The sequence below is a fragment of the Molothrus aeneus genome, chromosome 21, assembly GCF_037042795.1.
Source record: "Molothrus aeneus isolate 106 chromosome 21, BPBGC_Maene_1.0, whole genome shotgun sequence".
In the NCBI taxonomy this organism is placed as follows: Eukaryota; Metazoa; Chordata; class Aves; order Passeriformes; family Icteridae; genus Molothrus; species Molothrus aeneus.
The window spans coordinates 5655575-5669044 of record NC_089666.1 but is presented as its reverse complement, the minus strand read 5'-3'; the positions used below and the strand labels follow the sequence as shown (position 1 = coordinate 5669044).

Here is a 13470-nt window from a genome sequence, read left to right as displayed (position 1 = left end):
CGGCATGCAAATGTATGCGCATAAATCTGCATGCGAACGAGAGGAGGCGCGGGGAATCAGGCGGGGAGAGCGCGCTGGCCCCGCCCACTAGCGGGGGGGCGGGGCTTGAGGGGCTTCGCGGTGAAGGGGCGGAAAAACCGCGAGGGAACGGGGGGAGACCTCAGAGAGAACGGGGGGGAATACCGGGGGGGGGGGGGTCGGTGAGACCCCGAGGGGTAAATTGGAGAGAAACCCCTGGGGAGGGCAGAGAGATCCCCGGGGAAAACTGTGGGGAAAAGGGCGGAGAGACCCCCGGGGGATATTGAAGGGAGACCCCAGGGCGGGGACGAGGAGAGACCCCAGGGCAGAGAGCTCGGGAGGAGCTCGGGAGGGGACAAGGACAGACCCTTGGTGGGGTCGATGAGAGCCTGGGGAAGAAAATTGGGGGTGACGGGGAGAGAGACCCCCGGTGAAACGTGGAGGGGAATGGGCAGAGAGACCCCCGGGGGGAGCAGGGGGATCCCCGTTAGCTCACGGGGGTCCAGGACACCGATACAGCCACACACCCACTGAGCAGCCCCACGCGTGTCCTCTGTAGCCAAACCCCCTAATTTTAACCCCTCACGTGTTTCCAAGTGATTTGTGACCCGGACGCATCCCCAGGAATGTGAATTTGTGCCTTGGAAAACTTTATTTAAATAAATTAAAAGTGCTTCCTCTGTTTGGTGTCCCTGCCTGTCACAAGGGGTCGGAATTAAGTGATATTTAAGGTCCCTCCCAACCAAACCATTCCATGGTTTTTTTCACCCTTGCAGTGACCTTTCTTGGCTCTGAATTCCCAGAGAATTGGCTGCTCGGGCGTGCTGTTATTTTTGTCTCACATTGAGAGAGCTGGGGTTTGATATTCCCGAGCTGTGGAAAACAGCATTGCAGAGGTCCCGATGGGAAATTCGGTGTTAAATCTGAATATCTCTGCTTTCTCTGGAATCTGTCTCATGCCAGTTGACCACAGGGAAACCAGCTGTAAAAACTACTTAAAAAAAAAGACTTTGGATTGATTAAGCAGATTTTTATTTATTTTCGACCTTTAAAAGTTTCTGCAACTTCTGATGTTCAAGACAACTCTGGCACAGGTCATACATCGGTGCAGCTTGCACAGAACACATCATAACATCCTCCAAGGACAGTAACAAATTCCCATTTTCCCTTGGCAAAAAGGTACCAAAATTAAATATAATTTATACATCTGCCTTTCATGAAAGACTTAGATAAATATTTCTTTTACAGTGGACAGCACAGCTGTAACTTTTGGTCCTATAAGGACACAAAAACGAGCTCCTGCCTTTACAAAAGGCACACATGCATCCTGAACCTCACAAACAGCCCTGGCTCGTGAGCAAGACATCCCGAGGAATTTCCTCTACACAGTTTGGGATATGGTTTGACCATTCTCAGAGCGTGCTCAGTACGCACTATAAATATCGATTATAAATATTATAGATTATAAATATTACAGATTATAAATATTATAGATTATAAATATTATAGAACCCCTCGTGGCACCGTGGGAAGGCCAGATTCCCAAATGTGTCACAGTGAGACACATTCCAGGTGCGGATGCCCTGGGAGGAAAAGGAAAGAGGAAAATTGGGAATTCTGACCATCCCAGGGGTTACAGCTTTCCCAGCAGACGTACAAGGACAACCTCACAGAGGCTGAAAACAGCCAAGCCCTCCCAGCAGGAGGATCCAGCTCACATTCATTCCCTCAGAACAACTTTCTCTCCACGTGGTGGGATGGCTGTGCTCCTTCAGGGAGAAGGGGAGCTCGCACCCGTGCGGAGCAACGACCTGCTCAAAAAAAGGGGAAACATTCTTCCCTACTCGTGAGAGGAGCGGGGGCGACTTGTACAGCCAAGCCATGGGCTCCTCTGGAATACGGGAAAAGTCCAAAAATCACAGGATTGGGAAATGCCGGTGCCTCCCGAGGCCGTGGCATCTCCTCGGTGCTGGAGGTGGGTGTGGAGGAAGCAGCAGGGTCCCCAGGTGCCACCTGTGAGCTCCAGGAGTGGCAGCTCAGCTTCCCCGTGGGATGGAGGGACGGGAATTGCAGAGGAGCCCGTCAGGATCATCCTGCTGAGGGCTCCTGGCAGGGGCTGCAAGGGAAGGAGAGGGGAAAAGTGTTACACAGGGAGACAGTTTTCCCAAAGGAAAAGGCAGCGAGAGGGATAGGGGATGGGATGGGATCAGTGGGATGGGATCAGTGGGATGGGATTGGTGGGATGGGATGGGATCAATGGGATGGGATGGGATCAGTGGGATGGGATTGGTGGGATGGGATGGGATCGATGGGATAGGATGGGATCAGTGGGATTGGATGGGATCGGATTGATGGGATGGGATGGGATGGGATCAGTGGGATGGGATGGGATGGGATCAGTGGGATGGGGAATGGGATGGGCAGCACTCACCTCACCCGTATCCCGGCTCGCTCACAGCCATCCCCCCAGGATTTCTCCTTTCCCCCGCTCAGAGCTGGGCTGGTCCCTCTGAAATCCCTTCTCCAGACAGCTCCAGCTGCTGTAAATCCCACCCGGGGTTGCCGAGCTGTAACACAGAAGGGAAGGTGAGGAAGGTGAGGGCAGGTGAGCAGCGAGGCTCCCCCTCCCCAGCTCCCAGCCCCGGGCAGGTGCGGCCCTTCCCTTCCCAGGTACTCACCCTGCGCTCCCCTCCGGGCCGTGGGATGCTGTCCTGGCTTAGGGCAGATGTCCAGGGACAGAGCAGCGTTATCCCAGGGGCTGCTCCCGGCTCGGAGTGGGGAAAGCAGCCGGGATCTGCCCTATTTATACACAGGAGCCGCATGACCAAAGTCTGGGTCCGGAGCGAGTCGCAGTTTCCCACAGTCTCCAGCCAATCCGTGCGTGCCCGGGACAATGGGAAAGCATCCATTACAGCATGGCAAATTGACTGTGAATTGCCTGGGGATAATACCCCGCTCCCAAAGGAGCAGGTGGGCCGGGGAGTGAGGGACACAATAGGGTTTGGCATCGCGGCTCTGGGCAGGGAACGTGGGAAAGCGTTGCCCGTCTTTATCATCCGGCTTCTGCCTGATGTTGGGAACTTCGACATCTCAATGTGCTGCCTTTTCCCAGGCTGGCTTGAAATGAAGCACAGAAGACTGATCCCAGGAAGAGATAATGCTCTGCGCCCCAAAGAGAGGTTGAAAAGGGAAAAATGCAGAGTTAGAGGGACTAAACCCTTTCATTGACATTAAACCGTGCTTAGATGAATACAGTACCAGATAATTTTCAGGCTAAAATCGAGGGGAGAGCCCTTCAAACAGTTAGCTTGGAATATTTTCCTCTGTATTGTGGAAAGTCCCTCTGTAAGTTATACCCAGAGCTCTTCCTTGCTTTTGTTTGGCTAATCTGGGCTTTCCTACGGCAGACATGTGGTGATTGTGATGTCTTTCCCAAACACGTCCTGTTTAATTTCATGCCACTTTGTAAATGCCTCACTGTTCCTGAGCCTCCACCTAAATATATTTCCCATTTACAGACATCTGAGAGGGAGCGAGAAGTCAATTCCTGACCATTATTTTGCTATATTATCCCATTTTCAGGTTGTTCCACAGGTGTGAGGCCCTCCTGGCACTCTGCTCAGTTTTGGGATTTCTCTGTAATGAGGGAGAAAGGAGCAGGCAGGATGCTGGATTGGAGCTGCCTTGCAGCAATATTGATTTATTTTTTTTTTTTCCAGGCTGTTTTAAGCTGCCAGCTCAGGTCTGCTGCCCCCTTCCAGCACAACCCAGTACAAACCCAGTAGTGGTCAGGATCTGTCAGGCCTCATGCAGTTTTTGAACACCTGTTTCTTACAACATTGATGAGAACCTTATTTCTTGTGTCTGCCTTTCAAAATCAGGCAGGAAATCTCTGATTTAATCAGAGCATCCCTCCCCTGGCCAAACCTGTGTCCATGGATAGCTGGATAGCAAAGTGTCCCATCGCACAGAGGGCTGGTGAATAAAAGGATATAATTCTGCTAAAGGTGATCCTGTACTTTTAATTATTAACCTGAAGATTTTAATGCCTTTTCCACAATTTCCACAAGCCAGGTATATTCCCTTCCCAGCCCAAAGACAATTTATATTTAGATGGATCACTTAGGGTACAACAATTTTAATTCTTGGTGGTTGTCATAAACTATGACTTAACACAGACCATGAGTCTCATTCAAAATCAGCTGAATTATTTTGTCAGCTTGTAATCTGCAGCATTCCTGCAGTAATCTGCAGTATTCCTTGGAGCTGGGGCTATCCCTGCTGCAGGTGTGGGAAATGGATTTGTAGAAAATTCTTAAAATTTGATAGAAGGTTATACAGCTTGTATTTGTATGTAAATTTTGAGATAAGAAATATTGACTTAGAAATACTACAGAATAGGATAGACATTGTTGGGAGAGAAATTGAATTAGAAGTAAGTTTTAAAGGTTGGTTTTGTAAATAAGATTAGATACTTTTGAGAAATAGAATTATGAAAGATGTATTGTAGTAGGACTTATGAGGGGTAATTTTAGATGATTCATTTTAAGGTGTTTATAGTATGGTGTGGTTGAAGCTGGTAGGCCAAGAAACACCTATAATGAATTGTAAATAAAAATATCTAACTTCTAATATTATAACAAATTATTATTACAATTTTATAAATTAAGAAAATTTTATAAATTAAGAAAATAATATCTGTAGTATTTCACCCTTCTCATAAGAATAAAAATTGAATAAAAATTTTTAAAACACCACGCAGTTACCTCATCTCTAAGTAAAAAAAAAGTTAAATCAAAAAAAAGTTAAAGGTGTTAGGAAAATTAATCCACAAACACCAGAGGTTTATGTCCTAAAAGAAGACAGAGAAGCCCCTTGAATTTATTCCAATAAAGGCAGAGGCCATGGGGCATTCCCCTGGGATCTCTCCAATTTTTGAAGGATGCAGCCTCCCTTTTTATCCCCATTTCCCAGCCACATTTCCCTTCTCTCCCCATTTCTGAGGTACCTGAGAGGTTCAGACTTCCTGATACACCTGATACCAAAGATTCCCTCTAATGTACAACCCTCCCTTTTAATTTTTAATTCTTATGGAATTCATGGTTTTTTTTCCCATTTCTGATGTACTTGAGAGGTTCAGACTTCCCAGAACACCTGATCCCAAAGATTCCCCTGTAATGTACAACCCTCCCTTTTCATTTTTAATTCTTATGGGATTCAGGGTTTTTCTTCCCCATGGTTTCTTTCACCTCTCAATGTCTAATTTCATTTATCAGCAAACCCAAGGTTCATTTGTAAAAACAAATATCTCTTTCCCATTCATCAATCACCGGAATCCTCCCCATTGCTTCTTTTCTCTCCCCCAGTGCTGGTTTTATCCACCAGCAGCCCCACAGCTTGTTTGGAAAGACGAATTCTCCATTCCTCTCAAAAGTTAAAAGTTAAAAGTTAAAAGTTCAATCCGTGTTCAATGTGCTTGTGCTGTTCCTGCAGAGGGAAGTGAAGCACGGGATTTTCTGGATCCCTCCTGGGATGGAGGGGATGGGAAGGAAGGAGGATGCTGGAGGCGGCCACGGGGAGATGGGGAGGGAAGCTCTGACCCAATTTCCAGCCCTGGAAATATGAAATGAGCGGGTTTAAAGGATGCCACGCCGTCCCCAGCACAATGCCCCGGCCTCCAAAGGGCTCAACCAGCTCGGGGTGATTAAAGGCTGATCCCTTCCTGCAAGGGCCGGGCAGATGGCGCCGCTCTCCCCGGGACCCTCCCAGGCACACTTCTATTGTTGAAGGGCAAAATGGGAAACCCTGGCAGCTCCCTCCATCTGATGGGAATGGTGAGCCGGGCACACAACGGCCCTCTGCCCCCAAACCCCCCGGATTCCTGCGTTTTTCTGTATTTTCCGTGGTATTTTCTGAAAGTTCGGTGATATTTTCTGAAAATTCCATGATATTTTCTGAAAATTTCATGATATTTTCTGAAAATTCCATTCTATTTTCTGTTAAATCCCTTCACTAGCACTTCCTCTCCTGAGAAGCCTCAGAAAAGAACGGGAACACTAATTATCTGATTGCTTTGGAATGTGGTCTGGAGATGGTTTACCAGCAGGGGCATCTTTGGTTCCAGAGGGGAACCTGTGGGATTGCTGTGAGCTGAGGAACAGCCCCAGTGTTAGGAAAATTAACCCACAAATACCAGAGGTTTATGTCCAAAAAGGAGACAGAGGACTCCTTTTTACTTTATTCCAATAAAGGGAGAGGCCATGGGGCATTCCCCCGGGGTCTCTACAATTTTTGGAGGATGCAGCCTCCTTTTTATCCAATTTCCCTCTATCTTTCCCCATTTCTGAGGTACTTGAGAGGTTCAGACTTCCTGATACACCTGATACCAAAGATTTCCCTCTAATGTACAATCCTCCCTTTTAATTTTTAATTCTTATGGAATTTAGGGTTTTTTCCCCCATTTCTGAGGTACTCGAGAGGTTCAGACTTCCCAAAACACCTGAGTCCAGAGATTTCCCTCTAATGTACAACCCTCCCTTTTCATTTTTAATTCTTACAGAATTTAGAGGTTTTGTCTTCCCCATGGTTTCTTTCATCTTTCAATGTCTAATTTCATTTATCAGCAAACCTAAAGTTTATTTATAAAAGCAAATATATCTTTTTCCATTCATCAATCAGTGGAATGGGCTGATAAATGAAATTAGACATTGAGAGATGAAAGAAACCATGGGGAAGAAAAACTCCCTAAATTCCATAAGAATTAAAAATTAAAAGGGAGAGTTGTACATTAGAGAGAAATCTTTGGGATCAGGTTTATCAGGAAGTCTGAACCTCTCAAGTACCTCAGAAATGGGGAGAGAGAGAAGGGAAATGTGGCTGGGAAATGGGGTTAAAAAGGAGGCTGCATCCTCCAAAAATTGTAGAGACCCCAGGGGAATGCCCCATGGCCTCTCCCTTTATTGGAATAAAGTTACAGGGCTCCTCTGTCTCCTTTTTGGACATAAACCTCTGGTGTTTGTGGGTTAATTTTCCTAACAAGGGGAGCTGAGTGTGCTGCAATGGAGCAACAGGTCTGGAGGAGGCTGGACTACCAGCAAAGAGCTTGGAAGCTCAGGATTTCCTTGTCAAGCCCAGAATTTCCTTGTCTGTGTCACACAGGTTTAAAAAGCAGCGCCCTGTACCTCTGTGGCTGTGCTACCAGCGCACAACTCGATGGCTCACACCAATTTTAGAGAATTTTCATTTTAGACCATTTCCTACATCCATGCCAGCCTGTCTCCCAGATGCCACTGATGGCGTTTTTAAAGAAATAATTACGATTTTTAATGTTTTTTTTTTCTTCCCTTAAATGGTTTGAAAATCTTTCTGACAACACCTCTTGAGACACCTATTTAGTGTCAAAGAGCATAACGTTCCCAAGTTTTAAAAGGGCCTTGGCATAATACTGATCGATCAATGTGCTCCTTGGGAAAAATAGCTCTCCAGATGGTCCATCGGGACAGGAATTGCTGCTCCTCACAATGAGGAGCCAAAAAAGCGTCACTAATGTGGGCTGTTGTGAGGCACGCTTCCTTTGTGGGCCTCTGAATGCCCTAAATAGGGAAGAAAGTGTGGGAAACTCGGAGAAACTCAGGCCCACACTCTGAGGTTAATAGGGGCTTTGTCAGGAGAGTATTCCTGAGCTGTGGGATCAGCATAATAAACAACATTTTCCCTAAGGGTGGGAATGTGTTGGGAGCAGGGGAGAGTCACCCCAGGGGCAGGAGGAGCCCTAAGAAGCTTTGAGTTCAATTATGAGAAGTGATAATAATTAATAAATTGTAAACATAACCTTTGCTGGGCAGGGGCTGGGCAGGCTGGAGGTCTGGCTTTTAGCTCTGGGGTAATTGGTAAATTAAAGCCCAGAGGGGCAAGGCTGGGCTTGATGGTGAGAGGAATGGTGGATTTGTCCTTCCAAACCAGCTGTGGGTCTGCTGGTGGATAAAACCTGCACTGGGGGAGATAAAAGAAACAATGGGGAGGATTCCACTGGTTGATGAATGGGAAAGAGATATTTGTTTTTACAAATAAACCTTAGGTTTGCTGATAAACGAAATTAGACATTGAGAGATGAAAGAAACAATGGGGAAGAAAAACCCCTAAATTCCGTAAAAATTAAAAATGAAAAGGGAGGGTTGTACATTAGAGGGGAATCTTTGGTATCAGGAAGTCTGAACCTCTCAAGTACCTCCGGAATGGGGGAAAAGCCCCAAATTCCATAAGAATTAAAAATGAAAAGGGAGGGTTGTATATTACAGGGGAATCTTTGGTATCAGGTGTTTTGGGAGGTCTGAACCTCTCAAGTACCTCAGGAATGGGGGAAAAGCCCCAAATTCCATAAGAATTAAAAATGAAAAGGGAGGGTTGTATATTACAGGGGAATCTTTGGGATCAGGTGTTTTGGGAGGTCTGAACCTCTCAAGTACCTCAGGAATGGGGGAAAAGCCCCAAATTCCATAAGAATTAAAAATGAAAAGGGAGGGTTGTATATTACAGGGAAATCTTTGGGATCAGGTGTTTTGGGAAGTCTGAACCTGTCAGGTACCTCAGAAATGGGGAAAGAGAGAAGGGAAATGTGGCTGGGAAATGGGGATAAAAAGGAGGCTGCATCCTCCAAAAATTGGAGATATCCCAGGGGAATGCCCCATGGTCTCTCCCTTTATTGGAATAAAGTTACAGGGCTCCTCTGTCTCCTTTTTGGACATAAACCTCTGGTGTTTGTGGATTAATTTTCCTAACAACGGAAAGCAGAAGGAAAAAAAACCCAGCTTTTTTCCTGTGGGGTTTGGTCCCTTCCCGCTGCCCAGGGAGGAGAAATCCACTGTTCCTCTCCCTCACACTCATTTTTTACCCCACCTTCAGAGGTGCTGCCAAGCTGAGACCCTCACACCCGCTCCCTTGGGTGGAACGCCATGCCCAGAAGAGCAGCAGCCCGGCCGGTGCCACGCGTGGCTGTGGTTCCAGCAGTGCCCATCAGGCTGGGCTGGCCTTTGGGGCACACGGCACTCCAGCTGAGCCTGAACTCCCCCAGACTGCCCTAATTAGGCCTGATTTAAAACCCCCCCAGGCATGGACAACAGCTGGAGTTGTGCTGGGATGCAGAAGCCTGTGCTAATTGGCAAGGACAAGTTGAGTGCGGAGAGGTTGAAGTGACTTCTTCAAGCTCGCTAAGCAACCATAAAACCCAAAAATATCTCTTGTGAATTATTTAGCAGTTCATTAGGAAGAATAAATCTGGAGCACTGGTAGAGACCTGCATCAAACCCCCCACCTTGAAGAGCACTCAACCAGCCTGTGCAGAAATAAAACTGTTAGGAAAATTAATCCACAAACACCAGAGGTTTATGTCCAAAAAGGAGACAGAGGACTCCCTTTTTGGCTTTATTTATTCAAATGCCCACCTTGAAGAGCATTCAACCAGCCTGTGCAGAAATAAAACCGTTAGGAAAATTAATCCACAAAAAACCAGAGGTTTATGTCCAAAAAGGAGACAGACGAGTCCTCTTTGGCTTTATTTGAATAAAGGCTGAGGCTCCTCTGTCTCCTTTTTGGACATAAACCTCTGGTGTTTGTGGATTAATTCTCCTAACAAAACCAAAATGATCCACAATGCCCAAAATGAGGCAGAGCAGCACATCCCTGTTTGGTTTTTGGGGCTTTTCTGTGTGGTTAACAGAGGATTTCACCACAAACCCAGCGAGGACTGGGCAGGTTCAGTGCTGGCTGCAGTTTGATCTGTCAGCTGAGCAGATCTCAGGTTGCTTTTGACAAGATCAGGTATTCAGTGTTTCCTTTCGTCAGGGAGCAAACCCTGAGTGCTTGAAATGCAGCTTTTCAAGGGCACCTCTCCCAGGGAGTCTGAGGAAAGTTGGATTTTTGTCCAAATGTGTTTTGTGCTGTTCCTGTATCTCTGGAAGAAGGAGAGTGTCCCCTGTCATAAACCCAAACCACTGAATTGCTGTGATTAGGGAATAGTTTTGTGAAATGAATATTTGTGCAGATTTATTTAGAAGAGAAGGTAAAATAAAAGGAAATAACTTAGGAGAGGAAATGCTTCCTCAGTCTCTCCTATCTAATTATACTTTTAGCCATATGTGGGCTAATTTCACTTCTGGAAAAGAAGCCTAACAGAATTTATGTCATAAAATTAAAGCAGCAAAATTAGTTCACCTCATTGCAGGCGGTTTCAAAGGTCCCCAAGCTGAGGCAGGTGCCAAACCCTTTGGAAGTTATTGGGAAATTTGCACAGGCAGAAAGCACAAGGCTGCTCTCAGCTTGGTGGAAAAATTAGTGGGGGAAATGAAGTGGCTGTGGAATGAGTGATTTGTTGGAGGCAGAATAGGTCACTGTTAAATCTGAAACGTTGCCACTTCTCAGCGCCTCACTTCAATTTCACCTCCATTTCGATTTTTGATAATTTTTCCAGAGGTTGCTTCCTCACAGGATCTGAGATCCAGCTCTGCCAAAGGGATTTCCCAGATGTAATTCATGTATTGGAGTGAAGGGCTCAGAACTGACACCTCCTGATGGCTTCCCCACCACAGGAGAGGCTGCAGGCACCCACTCCAGCAGTGCCAGCCCTTTTAATCATCCCAAAGCAAAGCATTAATGACTAAAACCATTTTTATTGTACTGTACAGCGAAGACATGCAAGTTTAACATCACACAGGATGAATACATCACAACTTTATAAAAGCTTTTTAAGCTCCTTGGCGTGCTCAGTGAATGATTATAAAGTACTTATTGCCTCCCTTCCTCCCCCTTTTCCTTAAGGTATTTCCTTTACAAAAGGCACCAATTATCCCTCAAATGAGAGCAGCACAAAGTGGCACGAAGAGAATTGTCCCCAGAGCTCTCTGTGATCATCACAACTTTCTGTAAGAAGGATACTAAAAATAGCAGAGGAGCTTCAGAAGAATCAGCATTTCTTAATGACACCTTTCACTCAAAAGGGAAAGGCTCAATCCTCTCTTTATGATACAAAATACATCCTCCGAAGGGCTCCTTCTTGAGGAAGGTCAATACATTATCTAGAGACAATGGAGCACTTGAACTGTGACCCAGGCAGTCAGCAGAAAGATTTCCACTGACAGCCACAGGCTCAGCAGCCTGTGATGGAACCCTGCTCTCTAAATCACCACAGAACTTGGTCCTGTCTTTGGCCAGGAGCCACCAATAGAAGCAACAAACCTGCTGCAAGATACACCCAGAATCCTTCACTATGAAGGGAAACCACCCAGCGACCCTCATTTCTGCTGACAGAAAAAAAAAACCAATAACCACCCCTTCCTCCCACCTTTGGAAAGCAACGTTTCCTACTTCAAAGAGGAACTAATAAACCACAGGTCCCTCTAGTTTTTTTTTTTTTTGGAGCCAAAAAAAACCGTGGGAATAAAGTTCAGCAGCTCTACCAGGGTCTCCAGATGGTGGGAGCAGCAGCCAGGCTCTTCTGGGCAGGCTGTTTTCTGGGGAGCACACAGGGAGACAGGGGGGAGCCAGGCAGAGCTGCAGAGTAGGAGGCATCTGCAGCCAGCTGAGCCTTGCAGAAGTGCTTGATCAGCTGCACCTGGGTCTCCTTCTTGGGCTCGTAGTAGGACAGAAAGTGCATGGCTTCCCTGAGGCACCGCAGGTACCCGCTGTTAAAGTCCTGCTCTGGGCTCTTGTGGATGAAAGCTGAAAGAGAAAGAAAAAGCAAATGCAGCGGGTTAAAACCATGACCAAAACATGACCAAACCATGACCAAAACATGACCAAACCATGACCAAAACATGACCAGAACATGACCAGAACATGGGGCAGGGACCCAACGCTAACACTGGCTGCTGGTGGAGTGTGGGGCTGGGAAAGCAGGGACCCTGGGAGCAGTGGCATTCCTGAGCCTGGCACGTGCTGGGCACAGCCGTGGTGTGGCCACACTTTTGGGGGAAGGTGGGGAAAGGGAGGGAAACCCTGCTAGAGTTCAAATCAACAATTTGTGCAGTGGCCTTCACGTGCTTGGGGCTGGGGTGCTCCGTCCCCTGCCTGCCTTGGGGTGTCAGAGAGCAGGTCCAGGTGTGCAATACCTGCTCTGCACTCACCTTTTTGGTCCTGCAGCTGGCTCTGCTGCTTCAGGTAGCTGACAGCCACTTCCAGGATGTCGGCTTTCTCCAGCTTGGAGTTGGGCTGGTGCCTCTGGAACTCCTTCTCCAGGAGCAGCTTCAGCTGCTCGATGCTGCTGTTAATCCGGTCCCGGCGCATTTTCTCCACCACCGGCTTCCTCAGCTGTGGGAGAGGGAGCAGATCCTCAGGGATTTGGTGAGACCTGACCCAATTTCCCCTCTGATACACCCATCTTCAAAGATGCTTATTTTTATCAGGAGAGCTGTGTGACCCATTCCCCACTCGTTTTAATTTTTAAAAATCTATACAATCACCCTTATCTCTCTTTAACCTTATCTCTCTTTAACACATTTGCTCTCTCCCAGACCACTTCCCCCTCTTCTCCCATGTTATATTTACTTTCTAGGAGCAGGCCAGCCCTTCCAATCCCCTCCAGGGCTCTACTTACTTTATTCTTTTCCTTTGGCAGCAGCTTCTCCTCCATGTGGATCACGAGAGCATTGCTGGGAGCCATTCCTAGCGCTCAGCCCTGGGCACAGACCCCAGGCAGCTGCTGTGCCGAGTGTGATGAGATGCTCTGGCAGCTCCCAAATCCCTCTATTTATACCCAGGGAGCCGGGGCAGATACGTGAGTGTGGGGACGGCCGGTGTTTCCCACAGCCCCGCAGCCAATCCAGCCCCGCGGAGGGACAATAGAGGAAGCATCCATTAGTGCATGGTACATTGATTGCCAATGCCCCGGGGAGAATAACCTTCTGCCCACGCTGCTGGTGGAGTGTGGGGCTGGGAAAGCACCGACCCTCCAGCTGGTTGGGCTGGCATCAGTGGCATTCCTGAGCCTGGCATGTGCCGGGCACAGTGGAGGAGGCACGCTTTTGGGGAAGGTGGGAAAGGGAGGGAAGCCCTGCTAGAGTTCCAATCAACAGCCCCAGGGACATCTCTGCCATTCCCAGAGCTTGGAGGAGCTCTGTGTGTGTGTGGGTGTGTGTCTTGTGTTGAGTTTGTGAGGGTCCCCAGGACGAGGTGAGAGATGAGAATCTGACTCCATGTTCTCAGAAGGCTGATTATTCTATTCTATTCTATTCTATTCTATTCTATTCTATTCTATTCTATTCTATTCTATTTCTATTCTATTTCTATTCTATTCCATTCCATTCCATCCCATCCCATCCCATTCCAATCCTATACCAAAACTAAGAAAAAGAAAGGCTTAACAAGAATGAATAATAAAAACCCGTGACTGACTCCTCAGAGTCTGACACAGCTGATGGTGATTGGTCATTAATTAAAAACAATTCACATGTTTGGACAAGC

The 13470-nt window shown here is 47.2% G+C and overlaps 1 protein-coding gene and 1 long non-coding RNA gene across 2 annotated transcripts; both read right to left on the bottom strand.

Moving 5' to 3' along the window:
* Nucleotides 1–1537: 1537 nt before the first annotated feature.
* On the bottom strand, nucleotides 1538–2783 carry LOC136565517 (uncharacterized). The gene is made up of 3 exons (XR_010784874.1): nucleotides 2697–2783; nucleotides 2450–2585; nucleotides 1538–2134 (listed from the first exon to the last, which is right to left on the bottom strand). It is a non-coding gene; the product is annotated as an uncharacterized lncRNA (long non-coding RNA).
* An 8681-nt stretch (nucleotides 2784–11464) lies between these two features.
* Nucleotides 11465–12712, bottom strand: LOC136565484 (transcription factor HES-5-like). Its single transcript, XM_066564091.1, has 3 exons — nucleotides 12605–12712; nucleotides 12135–12318; nucleotides 11465–11730 (listed from the first exon to the last, which is right to left on the bottom strand). Exons 1-3 carry the CDS (start codon nucleotides 12668–12670, stop codon nucleotides 11465–11467), a joined length of 516 nt encoding a protein of 171 aa, XP_066420188.1. The 5' UTR covers nucleotides 12671–12712.
* Between the last annotated feature and the right edge of the window lie 758 nt (nucleotides 12713–13470).